Source organism: Pongo pygmaeus, chromosome 20 (assembly GCF_028885625.2).
Source record: "Pongo pygmaeus isolate AG05252 chromosome 20, NHGRI_mPonPyg2-v2.0_pri, whole genome shotgun sequence".
In the NCBI taxonomy this organism is placed as follows: domain Eukaryota; kingdom Metazoa; phylum Chordata; class Mammalia; order Primates; family Hominidae; genus Pongo; species Pongo pygmaeus.
Genome location: NC_072393.2, coordinates 42,985,251 through 43,005,895, shown reverse-complemented (window position 1 = coordinate 43,005,895; position 20,645 = coordinate 42,985,251). Strand labels below are relative to the sequence as shown.

Here is a 20,645-nt window from a genome sequence, read left to right as displayed (position 1 = left end):
TTGAACCCAGGAGGAGGAGGCTGCAGTGAGCCGAGATCACGCCATTGCACTCCGGCCTGGGCGACAGAGAGAAACTCCATCTAAAAAAAAAAAAAAAAATTTTGATAACTATTTTCTAGCTTCTTATTTTGATAATTACTGTACTTTAGTCATTTATTTTATAATCTTATGAATTTTACTGTATTTTTATACATAGAAGTGAGGTCTGTAGCCTTCAAAAGAATGCCTAAGAAGTCCATGGCACAAAAATAATTAATAACCCCTCAGTTAAAGACATTCAGTCATGAGATAATCTGGGTCTGATTTTAGGAGATACCAGTGGAAAATTAAAAGTGGGGCTGGGTGCAGTGGCTCACGCCAGTAATGCCAGCACTTTGGGAGGCTAAGGCGGGTGGATCACGAGGTTAGGAGATCAAGACCAGCCTGGCCAAGATGGTGAAACCCCATCTCTACTAAAAATACAAAAATTAGCCGGGGGTGGTGGCACGTGCCTGTAATCCCAGCTACTCGGGAGGCTGAGGCAGAGAATTGCTTAAACCCAGGAGGTGGAGGTTGCAGTGAGCTGAGATGGCACCACTGCACTCCATCCTGGGTGACAGAACAAGACTTCATCTGAACAACAACAACAAAAAAAAGTGGAGAAGGACTGGGCATGGTGGCTCATGCCAGTAAATCCAGCACTTTGGGAGGCCAAAGCAGATAGACTGCTTGAGCCCAGGAGCCTGAGCGGCATTGCAAAACCCCTTCTCTACAAAAAAATATGAAAATTAGCCAGGTGTGGTAGCACGTGAATGTAATCCCAGTTACTCGGGAGGTGAAGAGGCGGGAGGATCACTTGAGCCCAGGAGGTCAAGGCTGCAGTGAGCCATGATCATGCCACTGCACTCCAGCCTGGGTGACAGAGTGAGACCCTGTCTCAAAAAGAAAAAAAAAAAGCAGAGAGGAAGATTTAAAGCCATTTCTCACATTTCTCAGAAGAAAAAAAATCAACAAAACCACACATATGAATGGAACAGTTAGAGTGAGTGGTAAAGGCAGAAGATTCAAAATGACCACACGGTAGCAAAGCTCTGGAATAATAAGCAAGATGAAGTGGTGTGTGTGTGTGTGTGAGTGTGAGTGTGTGTGTGGCAGGGGTAGCAAGGACAAATGAAGATGATCTTAGTTTCTGACACACAAAGAACAGGGTAAGTGCACACCTGTAGTGTAATCCACAGACTGGTTAAATGTGGGGGTGGGCAGTGCAAGGGGGAAAAAAGGGCCAAACACGGCAAAGGGGCTGGTTGTGAGGATCATGTACTCTCAGAATGGGTGAGTTCTTTGAGAGGATTACACCACTGGAAAGAGAACCAAGTTATGGAAAACAGAAAATGCAATTGTTCCTTGGAAGGAAAATGCTGGGTTTGAGCCAGGGAAATAGATAATAACAAAGTAGTTGGAAAAACAGAGGCTGACTTGTGGAATTTGCAGTTATGAAATTTTCAGAAGAGGAGAAGAAAAGAAGAGACAGGATACCACAGTCTCAGGACAGCTGAAGAGCACAGTTTAATGGAGAAACACACTCCAGAGAGCACCAGAAGCAGAAGTTCAGAGGCATCCCTAAGAGTGGGCCATCCATCAACCCTCAGGGTACCATGGGTATTGCTGGAATGTCTTACAGAGCTGAAGGGAGAGGGGCAGTGAGTCTGACGGTTAATCAGCAGTGGTTAAGATGGGCCCAGCTGAGCCATTTCCTTCACACCTCCCCACCCCAACATGGAATTCACCACTTCCTCTTCTCTGATCCCACAGTCATCTGTCTATGGGAGTGATTTAAATTTGAGTGCAGAAATTAGGGAAAGCAGGTAGCTCTGAAGCATTTTATCTGGAAAGTGTCACAACAGAGAATAGGAAGCAGGAACAGGAGAATCATAGAAGCTTTTATTTGTAAGAATACCTGCATGGGAAAGATTCTGGAGAAAGAGAGATGGACCAAGCACATAAGGGCAGAGGTGCAATCAAGTAGAGCCGAGAAAAACACTCAGATATGGGCGGTGGGGTTGCATGGAGGTTGAAGAGTCATTAACGTGGCTGAAGCTCTCGGAGGACTGTCAGGTCTTTTAAGAGAAGAATGCTGAACAAAATTCCAAAGGTGCCAGCCTCCTTCAGTACCCCTTTTGCTAGATTTATCACACTTACCCCAACAGTGGCAGCCCGGGCATGCTGCCTCACCAATCCATGGTGCTTCTTCCTGCTCCAGCCTGAGGATCACATCTGGTTTGGTGCCTTCATAACCTGTTCCGGGGAAATTGATGCAGGCCTTGGGCTGAGCTCCTTGGTCTTCAGGGCCTCTCAGGCAGCTTTAAAGGCTGCACAACAGATGTTATACTTGGGAGGGGACTAAACACACACCTTGTCCAGAACCAAATGGGATTAGTAATCCAGGACCACGGAAACTCAAGCCACACCCACTGAGGCAGCAGCACAAGGTAAGAATGCATTCTGTGCCGCCAGAACGCTGAGGTTCAAATCCTGACTCTGCTATATACTAGCTGGGTGACTCTGGGCAAGTTACTTCACCTCTCTGTACCTCAATTTCCAAATGTGTAAAAAAGTGGTACTAATAGTAACTACCTCATAAGGCTTTTATGAGGATGAAATGAGTTAATATTTTTTAAGTGGCTAAAACAATTTCTGGCACATAGAAAGTGCTAGATAATTATTAAATAAATTATTAAATAAATATTTCAGAAGTTCTAGAGGACTTCCGTTGCTTTTTTTTTTTTTTTTTTTTTTTGAGACAGTTTCGCTCTTGTTGCCCAGGCTAGAGTGCAATGGTGCAATCTCGGCTCACTGCAACCTCTGCCTCCCGGGTTCAAGCAATTCTCCTGCCTTAGCCTCCCGAGTAGCTGGGATTACAGGCGCCCACCACCACACCTGGATAATATTTGTATTTTTAGTAGAGATGGGGTTTCAGGGTTTCTCTGGCCAGGTAGGTTTCAAACTCCTGACCTCAGGTGATCCACCTGCCTTGGCCTCCCAAAGTACTCCATTTGCTTTTAGCAACTGAGAAAGGAAAGGTGGTCATTCGAACATAATCTGCATTGTATGGTGAGGGTGTTCTTACCCACTGAGACGAGGTTGCTATAGGTTTCCAGCATCACATCCCGGTACAGGGCCCTCTGAGCAGGACTCAGCCGGTGCCACTCCTCTTGGGTGAAGCCCACAACCACATCTTTGAATGACACAGGTATCTGTTGAAACAAAAATGACATTGAGTCATGTAGAAAAAAATGTTTGTGCAGGGCCAGGCATGGTGGCTCATGCCTGTAATCCCAGCACTTTGGGAGGCCAAGGCGGGAGGATCAGGAGTTCAAGATCAGCCTGGCAAACATGGTGAAACCCCGTCTATACTAAAAATCCAAAAATTCGCCAGGCATGGTGGTGCACACTTGTAATCCCAGCTACTTGGGAGGCTGAGGTGGGAGAATCACTTGAATCTAAGAGACGGAGGTTGCAGTGAGCCGAGATCGCACCACTGTACTCCAGCCTGGGCTAGAGCAAGAGTTCATCTCAAAAAAAAAAAAGTGTTTGTGCAAGAGATGGTGCTGATTTTGATAATGTTTATAAGTTAGAGCTTATTATCTATCTGGAAGGCCTTTTATATTCTTGGATTTGTGTTACATATGGTGGGGAAAACGAAAATCACATTGGAAGCTATCTACCATTGCCATTCATACTTTGAGTCAACAAACATTGAAGACCCACTGTGTGTTGCTGAGGTCACAGTCATAGATGGGTCCTGACCTCAAGGAGCTCACTGTCTGGCACAGAGAGAGCAACATGTAAAGCCATCAGGGTAAAAGTGTCACAAGAGCTGTGATGGCAGGACATCTAGGCTATGGCATACAGAGAAGCGAATGGTCTGTTAAATTTTTCAGGGTCTGGTTAGGCTTCAGAGCCCAGGGATATGGAAAGCTGAGTCTCCTCCGCAGGAAGACGGAAAACTGCATTCTATGCAGGGGAGCAGTGGGAACAAAGGCCGGGGGGCAAAACGGTGATTTTAGAGGTGGCAAGTTACCTAGTAACAAGAGAAAAGTATGCAGAGGTCGGCCAGCAATGAAATGATGAACTTTAGGACCGGGCGCGGTGGCTCACCCCTGTAATCCCAGCACTTTGGGAGGCCGAGGTGGGTGGATCACCTGAGGTCAGGTGTTCGAGACCAGCCTGGCCAACATGGTGAAACCCCATCTCTACTAAAAATAGAAAAATTAGCTGGGCGTGGTGGCAGGCGCCTGTAGTCCCAGCTACTCGGGAGGCTAAGGCAGGAGAATCTCTAGAACCCAGGAGGCAGAGGTTGCAGTGAGCTGAGATTGTGCCACTGCACTCCAGCCTGGAGGACAGGGTGAGACTCCAACTCAAAAAAAAAAAAAAAAAAAAAAAAAAAAAAAAAAAGATGGCCTTTAGGACAATGGAAACTCTAAGAAGAAGTGTATGCAGAAAGTATATTCTAGAAGGCATGAGGTGAGCTTCTTGCATTCTATGTGAAGTGGTATAATGATAACTCTAAATAAACTGTGAAAAGTAAGATATATATTGTATCCCTGGAGTAACCACTAAAATCATAATGTGAGGTGTACCTGATCTAAATAAACTGAATTCTGAGAAATGTTCCAGTCATCCACACTAGCGCAACAAAAGAGAGGAAAGAAGAAATAGAGGAACAAAAGAGTAGATGGGATAAACAGAAAACAGACACTAAAATGACAGATATAAATCCAACCATACCAATAATGTAATTTAATAAACATTAAATGTAATGTAATTTAATATAAACTAAACACTCCAGGCCAGGCATGGTGGCTCACCACTGTAATCCCAGCACTTCAGAAGGCTGAGGCAGGCAGATCACTTAAGGTCAGGAGTTCGAGACCAGCCTGGCTAACATGGCAAAATCCTACCTCTACTAAAAATACAAAAATTAGCCAGGTGTGGTTGTGCGTGCCTGAAATCCCAGCTACTCAGGAGGCTGAGGCAGGAGAATCCCTTGAAGCTGGGAGGCAGAGGTTTCAGTGAGCCCAGATAGTGCCACTGTACTCTACCCTGGGTGATAGAATGAGATCTGTCTCAGACTAAACACTCCAAAAAGGCAGAGATCATCAGACTGAATTAAAAAAAAAATGCTGCCTACAAGAGATGTACTTTCAATGTAAACTCACAGGCAGTTTTAAAGTCAATGGATGGAAAGAGAAGTGTGGTGGGTGACCTGGAGGGATGTGAGAGAAAAGACTCTATAGTAACCTGGGTGAAAGGTGATGTTCACAAGCAGGACAGTAACCATTAGAGAAAGACGGAATGCTGTAAAGAAGAGCAGACCCCATTCTGCATGGTGTGATAATTTCACATTGCATGATGCCTGTACCAAAACATGTGCCCATAAATACACACACCTACTAGTACCCACAAACATTTTTTAAAAATTAAAACAACAAAACAAAAAGAAGAGCAGAATCTGCACCTTAACTGGTTGTGGGAGGGAAAGAGGGTAGGGGCAGGATAACACCCAGGTATCTTGAAGGCAACCAGGTGATGGTGGTGCCACACCTGGAGATAAGGAAACCAGGAAGAACAAAGAGGAGGCTGTTGTGCTGGACCTGCCTGGGGACCACGTGGACATGTGGGTTTTGTGTCAGGAGCAAGATCAGGAATGGAGCTAAAATGCTGAGCATCAGCACGAAATTGAGATCCCTCTGCAAGACGAGGTGAGCAGGGTGCCCAGGCCAGAGCCCCAAGAGACACTAATATTTAAGAAGCCAGCAGAAGATGAGTTCAGCAGGAGATCCAAAGGAGGAATAGTCTGAAAAGAAGAAGTCTTGACCGCCTGGCAGGCCTCGGGTTATGGGCACAGAGAACAAAAAGTCTCTAAAGAGCTGATAGCCCTGGAGATCCCAGCATAAGTTGTGAAGGAGCAGGACAGTCACTGAGGGAGACCCATGGGTACCAGCCTAGGAAGGTCCTGGTGATCCTGTCTTTAAGTGACTGTGTGGTAAAGAATTTGACCTTGCCAAAAGAGAGGTGTGGCCTTTGCCCTCAGCTCCTGGGAAATAATCTCTATACTCTTGGAATGTCCTAAGAGTGTCCTTGTTTACCTAGCGGCCTTGGGCCACACTAAATAGTCTAATGATGTGGTTTATAATGACGGCTTTGGGTCACAGGCATCAGCTCAACCTCTTGGGCTGGAAACTGAGGTCAGTGGTGGGAACAGTCAAGCCTTTCGACATGATCAACCACCAATAAAAAGTGGACACCAGGGCTTAGGTGCACTTTCCTGGTTGGCAAGTCTCCGTGTGCATTGGCAAACATTACTGCTGGGAGGATTTAGCACTGTTTGGGACTTCCTTAGGAGAGGACAGAAGTTCCATGTGTGGAACTCTCCTAAACTCTGCTTCATGGGCCTCTTCTCTTCGTTGATTTTACTTAATTAATTAATTTATTTATTTATTTTGAGATGGAGTCTTGCTGTGTTGCCCAGGCTGGAGTCCAGTGGCACAGTCTCGGCTCACTGCAACCTCCATCTCCTGGGCTCAAGCGATTCTCCTGACTCAGCCTCCTGAGTAGCTAGGACTACAGGCACACGCCACCACGCCCAGCTAATTTTTGTATTTTTTTTTTTTTTTAGTAGAGACAGGGTTTCACCATGTTGTCCAGGCTGGTCTCAAACTCCTGACCTCAAGCGATCCACCTGCCTTGGCCTCTCAAAGTGCTGGGATTACAGGCGTGAGCCACTGCACAGGGCCTTGGTTGATTTTAATCTGTATGCTTTTGCTGTAACTGTAACAGTGAGTATAACAGCTTTCAGTGAGTTCTATGAGTCCTTCTAGTAAATTAGAAAACCCAAAAGTGTTTTGAGGGAGACCCTCAAACTTGCAGTTGGTGTAGAAGTGAGGGTCTTATGGACTGCTCCCTAACTATAGTGACCACAGACATGAGATGCAAAGCAGTGGATTGGGGCTGGACTGCCTGAGTTCAAATATCAGCTCAGCCTACCCTGGGAAAACTATTGAACCTCTCTGTGCCATAGTTTCCTCATCTGTTCAATGGAAATAATAATAGTATGTGTGTCTTAATTACTATGAGGTTTAAATTAGTTAAAAGGTGTAAAGCCTTTAACAGTGCCTGGCACATAATACCATTATATAAATTTGCCTATTTTATTTAAGAAGAAAAATCATATAAATCAGTATTTTGAAATCTGTAAGAAAGGGAAAACAATTCTGGCCAGGAGCGGTGGCTTAATGCCTGTAATCCCAGCACTTTGGGAGGCTGAGGAGGGTGGATCACCTGAGGTCAGGAGTTCAAGAACAGCCTGGCCGATATGGTGAAACCCCGTCTTTACTAAAAATACAAAAATTAGCCAGCGGTGGTAGCACGCAGGCGGGTGGATCACCTGAGGTCAGGAGTTCAAGACCACCCTGGCCAACAGGGCAAAACCCCATCTCTACCAAAAAGACAAAAACTTAGCCGGGCGTGATGGTGCGTGCCTGTAATTCCAGCTACTCAGGAGGCTGAGGCAGGAGAATCGCTTGAACCTGGGAGGCGGAGGTTGCAGTGAGCCGAGATTGCGCCACTGCACTCCAGCCTGGGTGACACAGCGAGACTCCATCTCAAAAAAAAAAAAAAAGAAAAAAAGAAAGGAAAACAATTCTAAAGGACAAAAAATGGGGACTCAGTGCCTATGCAGTGGGCTTTAGTAGGGTAGGTAGCTCTATTGCAGTGCTGAGGCTACTGGCCTATCACCTCCAGGAGTGGCTGAAGGAAAGAAGCACCAAAGCGGCTCTGAGAGCAGCCCAGGCCCACGCCCCATTCTCAGGAGGAGCAGCACCTGAGCAGTAGTAGCCCAGGCAAATGGGCCTAAAGGCAGGACCAGAAGCAGGGCAGGGGCCATGGAGGCTGGCACATGACACACTAAGATTCACATAGAGGGCACAGTGCAGAGGGGGTGCCAAGCAAACACCCTCCCTGATGCCAGAACAACACACTGGGGTAGTAAGAGAGCAGCAGTCAGGGCTGATCACAGGGCACAGTGACAGGCTCTGGGTCAATATTTCCCAGGAAAAGATACAATTCTGCACCCAGGAAGCCATGCCATTTCCACAGAACACAGGAATGAAGAGGCAGCAATCACTGAAGTTGTGGCCGGGTGTGGTAGCTCATGCCTGTAATCCCAGCACTTTGGGAGGCCGAGGCCGGAGGACCACTTGAGCCCAGAAGCTCAAGACCAGCCTGGGTAATATAGTAAGATCCCATCTTTACAAAAAATAAAAAAATTAGCTGGGCACAGTGGTATAGTCCCAGCTACTCGGGAGGCTGAGGTGGGAGGATCGCTTGAGCCCAGGAGTTCAAGGCTCCAGTGAGTAAGACCCTGTTTCAAAAAAATAAAAAGAATCACTGAACTTTTAAAAATTAGCATGGCATGGTGACTGGGTAGAAGGAGGGGGAAAAATAGGGAGGAAGTCAAGGGTAAATCTCAGGGTCCTGGCCTGCCCGATGGGATGGCACCATCTCCTGCGATGGGCAACTGAGAAGGGATGGAGGAGGAGGCAGGAATGAGAAACTCAGGGGAAAGGAGGAGTCTTCTCAGGACACAGGGCCCTTGGGGGCTGGGAACACCTCACACTGAGACATTCCCAGGAATAAGATGTGTAACTGTTTGCTACCAAACTAGAACACACATATAAGAAGAATGACAGTCATTTAAATGCTGGGCAGTACATCTGTCCCTTAGTCCAGATCAAGGATACAGATGCCTTGGATCAAATTCAGGGCTTCTGTACACTTGAAGCAGCCCTCTGACCCCCTAACCAGAAATCATTCATATTGGCCAGGCAGGGTGGCTCACGCCTGTAATCCTAGCACTTTGGGAGGCCGAGGCAGATGGATCACGAGATCAGGAGATTGAGACCATCGAAACCTCATCTCTACTAAAAATATAAAAGTTAGCTGGGTTTGGTGGTGGGCGCCTGTAGTCCCAGCTACTCAGGAGGCTGAGGCAGGAGAATCGCTTGAACCAGGGAGTCGGAGCTTTCAGTGAGCCGAGATTGCACCACTGCACTCCAGCCTGGCAGCAGAATGAGACTCCGTCTCAAAAAAAAAAAAAAAAGAAAAAAAAGGCCGGGCGCGGTGGCTCACTCCTGTAATCCCAGCACTTTGGGAGGCCGAGGCGGGAGGATCACGAGGTCAGGAGATCGAGACCATCCTGGCTAACACGGTGAAACCCCATCTCTACTAAAAATACAAAAAATTAGCCGGGCGTGGTGGCAGGCACCTGTAGTCCCAGCTACTCCGGAGGCTGAGGCAGGAGAATTGCTTGAATTGGGGAGGTGGAGCTTGCAGTGAGCTGAGATCATACCACTGCACTCCAGTCTGGGCGACAGAGCGAGACTCCATCTCAAAAAAAAAAAAAAAACAAAACGAAATCATTTGTATTTTCACTTTCTTCTCACTGACATGCAGCATTTCCTTCCATTATATATGTGGATCACAAGCAACAGAGGAGTTAGGACTTCCTACAACTTTGACACAGATAGAAAACATTGTCATACCATTGGGGAGCTAGCGCTTGGTGGTTTTGGTCACCTGAAAAACTGGGAGTTCTGCCTTGGGTCTAACACTCTATTCCAAGGGGAACCAATATAAAAAACCTACTTCGGCATTTATTAGTTATTAAGAACTTTGTCTACTATCACTATTAATGTTTTTCATACTTTTGTGTGCATAAAGATCATCCAAAGTCTTTTAAACACAGATTCCCAGGCTATACCTACAAATCACCCCATGAAGCAGGCCAGGGGCGGAGCAGGCCGTTCTGTATTTCTGACAGGCTCCCAGGAGACGCCCATGTCCCAGGACCACACTGTGAGAAGCTGTGCTTCTCTACTTCAGTCCTAAGAAGGCATCTTAGGAAAACACCTTCAAAAACTGCCTTGAAATGCTAATTTTCCCCTTGAGATAACAATAGGCTTCTTCCTTATAAACAGTACAAATCTTGGGCTAACTGTATTTGCCTTTTTGTTGGGCTACCAGGAAGATCAGTTACTGACTCTTGGACTCTCCACTTTGTACATCTGTAATCCAACAGAGAATGTTCCTTGCATCATTGCTTGTAATATCAAGTCTGAAAACTACCCAAATGTCCATCAAATGAGGGACTGGTCAAATCAGTCATATTCCCTTGCATACAATGAAGCATTACATATCTGGTTAAAAAAAAATGGCATGGTTCTAAGTAAGACCTCATCTTTACAAAAAATAAAGATAACATGTTGGTTATAGCAGTATGTGTAAGTATCTTGCCACTGTATCTACATATAGAAAAGAGGCTGTAGTGTTCAACCCAATCCCCATGAAGCACAGGCTCTTGCAGGCTTAAAACCTTTTATTACTATTATTATTTTTTTTTTTTGAGATGGAGTTTTGCTTTTGTTGCCCAGGCTGGAGTGCAATGGCACGATCTTGGCTCACTGCAACCTCCACCTCCCAGGTTTAAGCAATTCTCCTGCCTCAGCCTCCCGAGTAGCTGGGATTACAGGCACCCGCCACCACGCCCAGCTAATTTTTGTATTCTTAACAGAGGCAGGCTTTCACCATGTTGGCCAGGCTGGTCTCAAACTCCTGACCTCAGGTGATCCAACTGCCTTGGCCTCCCAAAGTGCTGGGATTACAGGCGTGAGCTACCACTAGCGGCCGGTTTAAAACCTTTCTGAGAATTATCCTTGGCCAAAGGGTACTGCACCATCTAAGGATATCTACCCTCCTTGAGGCAGCCTACAATCAATGATTAGTTGATTTCAGAATATAAAAGCCCCCTTGCCTCCATTCACAACAATGCTGAAGGCCATCCCAGCTCCAGAGTATAAGATCCTCTGAGGCCTCTGTTTAACAACTCCCTCAGCCCAATCCAGCTTCCCTCACTATCTTACAGGTGTTCTAAGAGCCTGCCTAATAAACCTCCTGTGAGAAAAATCTCCATCTACGAGTCAGCTTCCCTGAGAACCCAGCCTGTATGTACAAACTGTACATACTTATAATGCATCTTTTTTTTTTTTTCTAGGACAGTTTCCCCAGGAAGGAAAACTGGGCTACTTAATGTGATACTCACCTGGTATTCGATCATTTTCTGCTGTTCCTGGAAAAAGATCTGACACCTGTAGACATGTGGGGGGAAGAAGATGGAGAAAGAGAGAACAGAAGACAGAGTGTAAGGGGCTAGGCCTGTCTTGGAGATTGCAAATTCCCCTTGTAAATCTTGTACAAAAATCCATGCTTTCAGCTGGGTGTGGTGGCTCACACCTTATTTGAGGCTAGGAGTTAGAGGCCAGCCTGGGCAATATGGCAAAACCCGTCTCTACAAAAAAGATAAAAAATTAGCCAGGCATGGTGTTGCACACCTGTAGTCCCAGCTACCCAGGAGGCTTAGGTGGGAGGATCACTTGAGCCCAGGAGGTCAAAACTGCAGTGAGCCATGATCCCACTACTGCAATCTGGCCTGGGTGACAGAGTAAGACCCTGTCTCAAAAAAAAAATAAATAAATAAACAAACAAATAAATATCCTTTATCTCTTATTTGTTTCAAGTACTTAGAAATATGTACAGATCATAAAGCATAGACCATAAAGCATGGTTAGCATAGTATCTAAATGCCCCACACCCCAAGGCACTTAATGATTATAAAAGGAAAAAAGCAACTTTCCCTTGGAGAAACTTGGCAGTATCACTTAGTCAAGTGATCAGCTAACATGACCAGTAATGAGATATAAGACATCATCCTGATATAATGCACTGTGAAGGGTACAACATCCTTTCTGTGGTGTTCACACCCCAAATGCATACCTGAACCTAATCAATGAGGAGACATCAGACAAAACCATACTGAGTTACAATAAACAAAATAACTCACCTATACTCTTCAAAAATGTCGACTTCATGGAAGATGAAGACTGAGAAACTGCTCCTGATTAAAGGAGACTAAACGGATATGTCACCTGAAGGCAGCATGTAATCCTGGATTGGATCCTGGAATGGAAAAAGAAAAGTTGCTATAGGGCCGGGCACAGTGGCTCATGTCTGTAATCCCAGCACTTTGGGAGGCTGAGGCGGGCGGATCGCCTGAGGTCAGGAGTTCGAGACCAGCCTGGCCAACATGGTGAAACCCCATCTCTACTAAAAATACAAAAATTAGCCAGGTGTGGTGGCAGGCGCCTGTAATCCCAGGTACTCAGGAGGCTGAGGCAGGAGAATCATTTGAACCCAGGAGGCGGAGGTTGCAGTGAGCCAAGATCACACCATTGCACTCCAGCCTGGGTGACAAGAGTGAGACTTGGTCTCAAAAAAAAAAAAGAAAGAAAGAAAAGTTGCTATAAAGTGACAGTATTAGCTGACATCTGATTGTAGACTAGATTAGTCTAGTCTATATTCTATATTAGTCTAGTTATCATGATTATTAAATCATTATAACACTGACTTAGTAATCAGTGTTAATTGCCTGGTTTTGAAAACTACTGGTTATATAAGAAAATGTTCTCATTCTTAGGAAATATACCCTGAAGTACTTATGGGTAAAGGAGCATCATGTCTGCAAGTTAGTCTTAAGTAGTTAAAGAAAAGAAAGAATAAGAATGATATATTTATGATATAACATAATCATCTATATACATATATATTTGTATACAGAAAGAGAGCACATGCAAACATGGCTTTATATAGATGAACCTAGGTAAGGAATACATAGGAGACCACAGTAATATTCTTGCTTTTTTTTGGAAAAAAATTTCCAAATAAAATGTTTAGTTAAAAACAAAAGGCTAGGTGCAGTGGCTCAGGCCTGTAATCCCAGCACTTTGAGAGGCCAAGGCAGGTGGATCACCTGAAGTTGGGAGTTCGAGATGAGCCTGACCAACATAGTGAAACCCCATCTCTACTAAAAGTACAAAATTAGCTGGGCGTGGTGATGCGTGCCTATAATCCCAGTTACTCGGGAGGCTGAGGCAGGAGAATCCCTTGAACCTGGGAGGCAGAGGCTGCAGTGAGCCGAGATTGCGCCATTGCACTCCAGCCTGGGCAACAAGAGTGAAACTCTGTCTCAAAAAAAAAAGAACTGGCCATGCACGGTGATTCATGCCTGTAATCCCAGTACTTTGGGAGGCCGAGTTGGGTGGATCGCTTGAGGTCAGGAGTTCAAGACCAGCCTGGCCAACATGGTGAAACTCTGTCTCTACTAAAAATACAAAAATTAGGCCAGGCGCAGTGGCTCACGCCTGTAATCCCAGCACTTTGGGAGGCCGAGGCAGGCAAATCACAAGGTTGGGAGATCGAGACTATCTTGGCTAACACGGTGAAACCCCGTGTCTACTAAAAATACAAAAAATTAGCCAGGCGTTGTGGCACGCACCTGTAGTCCCAGCTACTCGGTAGGCCGAGGCAGGAGAATGGCGTGAACCCGGGAGGCAGAGCTTGCAGTGAGCCGAGATCACGCCACTGCACTCCAGCCTGGGCGACAGAGCGGACTTCGTCTCAAAAAAAATTAGCCCGGCATGGTGGTGCATGTCTGTAATTCTGAGATCGCGCCATTGTACTCCAGCCTGGGTTACAAGAGTGAAATTCCATCTCAAAAAACAAAACAAAATAAAATTATATACAGTAGGTCCATAAATTCTGCCACCACCACCATTCTGAGAATCCAGGGCCTTTTCTGCCTCTGAATCAGGATGGAGTGAACTCATCACATTCTGAGAGGCCAGGTGAGGTGCCAAAAATGACAGGAGAGCAAGTCTCGAAAGGTCCAGCAAGAATAAAGGAGCAGATGGGCCACACCCCATACCACAAGATAGCAGGATGCACTGGGCTAGACAGATGCCCCCTTCTCCTGAAAGAACATGCCTATCACACCTGCAGTGAGACTCTGGCCTCTCTACCTCTCCCTTCACTCTGTCTCCCTGGATCTTGGGCCAACCATCCTCCCTTCATTTAGCCATGGAGAGTCCCTGGAAAGAGTGATGTCTTCAGGTTGGGTCTTGCTCAGCTTCTGGCTCAGGGATGAAGCTATTTCCTTTTATGTGGGAGTCTTTGCTCTGACAAGAGGTATGGGGTCTGAGTGATTCCTTCAGAAGGGAATTTTTGTCCCAACTTCCCTTCTCCTGGACAGAGGGTCTTTAACCTGGCTTGCCCAGGCGCTCACAGCTCCATCTCTCAACAGGAACTCACACTTAGCTGCAGGGCCTTCTGCAGATGTTGTGACCAAGGTCCTGTGGCTCAAAGGGCTGGCAGGAGCTAGAGAGCCCTACCGTCCAGCAAGGTGGCAGGATCCAAAGGTCTGCCGGGCACCCAGAGAACCTGAAGATAAGCAGATCCCACCCATGGTGAGAGTCATCCAATCGTCCCTCCCCAAACACTGCCTGGGGCCTCAGGGGGAAAAGCCTGCAGAGGCTGTGCAGGAGACATAGCCGAGTGATGGCTCTGCTCTGGGATTGGGACGGGGGAACTTCCACAAAGACCTTTGGGTCTCAGTCACTCCCTGAGCCAAGGAATGACTCGGATACAAGTTTGAAGCCAAGTAATTCCTCTGACTGACTGAGAGAATCTGGGCTAGACACTTTACCTCTCTAGGCCTGTTTCCTCACCTGTGAAAACAGAAGAGGCTGTCAAACAGACTCGGGAGCCAGACAACCTGGGTTCAAATGCAGGCTCTGCCATTTACTGATGTGTGATTTTGAACGAGTTACTTAGTCTCTCTGTGTCTCAGTGTCCCTATCATTTATTTATTATTTTACCCTTCTTTGATTTCCAGTGGAGAAAGACATTTTCCTCATCTATTTATCGGCCATTTGCATTTCTTTTGAAAACAATCTGTTTATGCTCTTGTGATTTTCCTGAGTTGTTTATTTTCAAAAATTCATTTACAAGTGCTCTTTATATATTGAGGCTATTAATCCTTTCTCATATTTGTTATAAACATTTTTTATAGTATAACATTTGTCCTTATTTGTCATTTGTCCTTAAACTGGGTTTATTAGTTTCCAAATACCAAATAAGTTTTATTGGTTATTTTTAATAGTCAACTTGTTGATTTTTTCCCCTTATAGTTTCTGCTTCTGATAGTATTTTTAGGAAAAGTCTTTTCCACAAGATTATTAAAATGGTCTTTTTGGCTTATAAGATTGGCAAAGATGGAAATCATATCTCTTACACTGCTGGTAGGAGGGTAGGATATTCCAGCTTTCTGAAGGGAATTCATATCAGAATTTTTTTTTTTTTTTGAGTTGGAGTCTCGCTCTGCTGCCCAGGCTGGAGTGCAGTGGCGCGATCTCAGCTCACTGCAAGCTCTGCCTCCTGGGTTCACACCATTCTCCTGCCTCAGCCTCCGGAGTAGCTGGGACTACAGGCGCCCGCCACCACGCCCGGCTAATTTTTTTGTATTTTTAGTAGAGATGGGGTTTCACCGCGTTAGGCAGGATGGTCTCAATCTCCTGACCTCGTGATCCGCCCGCCTTGGCCTCCGAAAGTGCTGAGATTACAGGTGTGAGCCACCGCGCCCGGCCCTATCAGAATTTTTAGAGTGCACACTCATTAAACCACTCTTCAACATCCAATAATGTGTCTCAAGGAACTAATGAGTCTCGCTAAAATAAAAGATAAAGGTACAAGGATGTTCATCTCACCTTTGCTTACAAAAGTAAAACAACTGAAAGCAATCAAAATGTCCCAACAATAATTTTTTTTTTTCATTTATCTATTTCTTTATTTGAGATAGGCTGGAGTACAGTGGCATGATCATGGCTTGCTGCAGCCTCAAACTCCCAGGCTCAGGTGATCCTCCCACCCACCTCAGCCTCCTGAGTAGGAGGACTATAGATGTGCACCAACACACCTGGCTAATTTTTTTTTTTTTTTTTTTTTTTTTGTAGAGACAGGGTTTCACCATGTTTTTCAGGCTTGTCTTGGACTCCTGGACTCAATCAATCCACCCACCCTGGCCTGGATTATAGGTGTGAGCCACCACACCCAGCCTGTCCCAGCAATTAAAAGATTGGCAGGCTGATATTGGTGAGCCACAGAACAGAACACAAGGCAGGCATTAGAAATAGTAGTGGAGGCCGGGTGCCGTTGCTCACACCTTGTAATCCCAGCACTTTGGGAGGCCAAGGCGGGCAGATCAACTGAGGTCAGGAGTTCGAGACTAGCCTGACCAACATGGTAAAACCTTGTCTCTACTAAAAACAGAAAAAATTAGCTGGGCGTGGTGGGAGGTGCCTGTAATCCCAGCTACTCGGGAGGCTGAGGCAGGAGAATTGCTTGAACCCAGGAGGTGGAGGTTGCAGCGAGCCGAGATTGCGCCACTGCACTCCAGCCTGGGCGACAGAGCGAGACTCTGCCTCAGAAAATAATAATAATAATAATAATAATAATAATAATAATAATAATGGAGTGGTGTACTCCGACTTGGAACTGCATTTGTGATGTATTTTGAAGCAGAAAATACAAGTCATAACATACAATGTGAAGCATAATTCTATTTTTTAAATTACGTAAGTCCAAATCTATGAAAATATTAACATTGCTTTCTCTGAGTGAAGGGATTGAAGGGAATTTACATTTCGTTTTTGAAGCGTTCATTTTCTAACTTTTCCAATAGCCTCATAATTATATATTTATTTGGGTAACAGCAATAATAACAATAATAAAATTTACAATAATGACGAATCAAAACAAGCATGGTCTTGCGCAGGAAGAACAAATAAAACTATGACACATCATAGAAACTGACAGAAATAGAAAAAAAAAACCTAGCTTGTAGTTATTGAGCCCTGATCTCAACTTAGGCACTGTGCAAGGTTATTTCCTCATATGGACTCATTTATTCCTCACACTGCCCTCTAAACCGAGTCCTACTCCATTTCTAGATAAAGACATAGTGCCTGAGAGAGCTGAAGAACTAGCACACGGCAGCACTGAGATACAGACCTGACTAGCCTGGCTGTGGTGCTTGGGTTTATAACTTCTCAGTCTTGCTGCCTCTCAGAGACAGATTTGCCTTCTAAAAGAGCAATGCAACATTTGCTATGCACATTTTTTTTTTTTTTTTTTGAGACAGAGTTTGTCTCTTGTTGCCCAGGCTGGAGGGCAGTGGTGCGATCTCAGCTCACTGCAGCCTCCACCTCCCGGGTTCAAGGGATTCTCCTGCCTCAGCCTCCCAAGTAGCTGGGATTACAGGCACCTCCAGCTGTAGATTACTAAAATCACCTCCAGCTAATTACTAAAATCACCTCCATTATAGGCACCTCCAGCTGTAGATTACTAAAATCACCTCCAGCTGATTACTAAAAGCACCTCCATATTTAGATACAGACTAAAATATGAAGGCAGGAAACAGTAATTGGATACATATGGTAAAACTATGATGAATATTTTCTTCAATTTCCTTCAACAAGGTAAAATTAGTCTAATAATTTTCCTTTTTTATTTAAAAACACATTTTTTCCTACTGGGGATGCCCATCTGCACACACAGCCAAGTGTGGCAGATAAAATCAGTGCCACCTATCCTGATGAAGTAAGGAAATGTGAAAAACAAAGTTCCCTTCCTCCCTCAGTCCCGATTCCTCCCTAAAACTGGGCAACTATGGGGAGAATCCACTTGAAGATGAAGGTCAATCATTATCTTTCTTAGTAAAGAGTCAATCTCAGGCCGGGCGCAGTGGCTCATGCCTGTAATCCCAGCATTTTGGGAGGCCGAGGTGGGCAGATCGCCTGAGGCCAGGAGTTCAAGACCAGCCTGGCCAACATGGTGAAACCCCATCTCTACTAAAAATACAAAAATTAGCTGGGTGTGGTGGTCGCACCTGTAGTCCCAGCTACACAGGAGGCTAAGGAGAATTGCTTGAACCTGGGAGGTGGAGGTTACAGTGAGCTGAGATCATACCACTGTACTCCAGTGTGGGTGAAAGAGCAAGAATCGAAATTTAAAAAAGAAAAAAAAAAGAGTCAGTCTTGGAAAGCAGTATTGCCCTGCAGTCAGGCACTCTTCTAGCAGCATGGCAGCCATCTGATGAGCACCATCTCAGCATTGTGACATGATTGTGACTTACACACCCTTATCAGTCCCTAACATTTGAACTCAAAAGCCATATTTTACCATATAGATACCATCATCTGGATGCTCTCAGTCACAATCTTAAAACTAGATCATAGGCTGGGCACAGTGGCTCACACCTGTAATCCCAGCACTTGGGAGGCCAGGGCAGGTAGATCACCTGAGGTCAGGAGTTTGAAACCAGCCTGACCAACATGGTGAAACCCCGTCTCTACTAAAAATGCAAAAATTAGCCAGGCATAGTGGCGCATGCCTGTAATCCCAGCTACTTGGGAGGCTGAGGCAGAAGAATCGCCTGAACCCGGGAGGTGGAGGTTGCAGAGAGTCGAGATCGCAGCACTGTACTCCAGCCTGGGCAAGAAGAGAGAAACTCTTGTCTCAAAAAAACAACAACAACAAAAAACTAGATCATAGATCTCTCATTGCCACCCATTGTGGTTTCACAAAAGTGAACTCAGTATCTTCTCCCTCAACTTATTCTTCCTCTTAGGTCATAGCCTCTATCTCCTGAAGCTGTATGTTTGAAAGCTTTGTCTAGCATATTACCTCTTGTTACTTATTTTTCATAAATGTCCTAGATATTCTCAAATGTTTCATCTTCAACATAAATTGTAGAATTATTCTGTTACAATTTGGGGCAAAGAGATCCCTTCTTAAGATTTTGCTTAACATTGCACTGAATTTGTCCATTCATATAAGAAAATACTGACAATTTTGAAAATTGTTGAGTCTTCCAATCTAAGAACAAGGCTTCAATATTTATTCAAGACTTTCTATACATCTCAAAATGTACTGTTTTATGCTTTCACATGGGTACTTCAATTTTCTTGTTACATCCGTTACTGGATAGTCAACTGTATTTTCAGTTACCATTCTAAATGGCATATTTTCATCCTTTTAATTACTGACTGCAATAAAAAAAGTCATCAGGCTGGGCACGGTGGCTCACGCCTGTAATCCCAGCACTTTGGGAGGCCGAAGTGGGCAGATCACGAGGTCAGGAGATCAAGACCATCCTGGCTAACACGGTGAAACCCCGTCTCTACTAAAATTACAAAAAAATTGGCCGGGTGGGGTGGAGGGCACCTGTGGTCCTAGCTACTCGGGAGGCTGAGGCAGGAGAATGGCATGGACCCGGGAAGCGGAGCTTGCAGTGAGCTGAGATTGCGCCACTGCACTCCAGCCTGGGTGAGAGAGCGAGACTCCATCTCAAAAAAAAAAAAAAAAGAAAAAAAGAAAAAAGTCATTAATCCATTTTCCTACAGTCATTTTAAAACAGCCCCCTTACTGAGCTTCCTTAATAACTATAATGGTTAATCTTCCAGAGCTTTTGGGATAGACAATTATTTCATCCACAAATACAGTTTTTTCTTGTCTTGTCCAATACTTCTGTTTCTTATTTCATTCCCTGATTAACTGCACTAGCAGGCACTCTAGAGGAAAACAAATCAAAGCAGGGACAGGGTGTTCACTTGAATGGGAATGTATGCAGAGTTCTGCCATTACGTCTGCTACTGACTTTTCACTTGAGACATAGGTCTTATCAAGTTAAGAAAGTATCCAAATTGTTCTATTTCATTATGTTTTTTAAAATCCAGAACAGATGTTGAATTTTATCAAATACTTTTTTCCCATCTATGAGGTGGCTATGGTATTCTCCCTTGCCCTATTAACATGGTAAAATTCATTAGTAAATTCTTTAATATTGAACTTACACTTTCAGGATAAATTTATTCTCAGTCATAATGCATTATTTAACATATTGGTAATTTTGCATGTACATTCATAAGAAGGTTTGGCTATGGTTTTCTTTTGAAATGCCACCTTTTCCAGTTTTTGAAATCAATGCAACAATGCTGGCTTTATATAAAAAAAAAAGGTTGGGCAATGGTGTATTCCTTTATAAATTCCCTGGAAGAGTCTATCTATCTATCTATCTATCTATCTATCTATCTATCTACTGGAGACAGGGTCTCACTCTGTCACCCAGGCTGGAGTGCAGAGGTGTGATATCAGCTCATGGCTCACTGCAGCCTTAACCTACCAGACTCAAGCAACCCTCCCACCTCAGCCTCCTAAGTAGCTGCAACTATAGGTGTACAACACCACACTCAGATAATTTTTGTATTTTTTGCAGAGATAGGGTTTTGCCATATTGCTCAGGTTGGTCTTGAACTAAAGAACAGTGTGTTACTTGGAAGTCACTTTAAGGCTCAATAAGAAATCACCAATTGACCTATCTAACCTGATAGTTGAGGTGGTGGACAGGAACTTTTTCAAGTATTTTAATCGTTCATAGCTATTGATCTTTTTATTTTCTCTTCTTAAGGAAGTTTTACATATATATTCTGAAAAAGTCGTTTGCATGCCACCTTTGAAATCTATTAATGTAAAGTGTTACAAAAATATTTCTTAATAATACGGTTATTCCCCTTTTCACATTCCTAATTTGTATATCTGTTCATTTCCTCCTGACTTGATAAGGTTTGCTAATGGTTTATCTGTATTATTGACTTTTATTA

The 20,645-nt window shown here is 44.6% G+C and overlaps 1 protein-coding gene across 8 annotated transcripts in view; it reads right to left on the bottom strand.

The window, feature by feature from the left end:
• The window catches only part of ZNF793 (zinc finger protein 793), a 33,611-nt gene that overhangs the window by 7,754 nt on the left and 5,212 nt on the right, over positions 1-20,645 (bottom strand). For 6 of the 8 annotated variants that reach the window (XM_054462494.2, XM_063657646.1, XM_054462492.2 and 3 more), the window contains 4 exons: positions 11,936-12,051; positions 11,138-11,183; positions 3,107-3,233; positions 2,179-2,274 (listed from right to left, as the gene is read on the bottom strand). In XM_054462494.2, the coding sequence (XP_054318469.1) occupies positions 2,179-2,274; positions 3,107-3,233; positions 11,138-11,152 (238 nt within the window). In that variant the 5' untranslated portion in view covers positions 11,153-11,183; positions 11,936-12,051. Of the gene's footprint in view, positions 1-2,178; positions 2,275-3,106; positions 3,234-11,137; positions 11,184-11,935; positions 12,052-14,238; positions 14,371-20,645 lie in introns of those variants that run through there. The other 2 variants (XM_054462495.2, XM_063657649.1) reach the window with 2 other exon arrangements.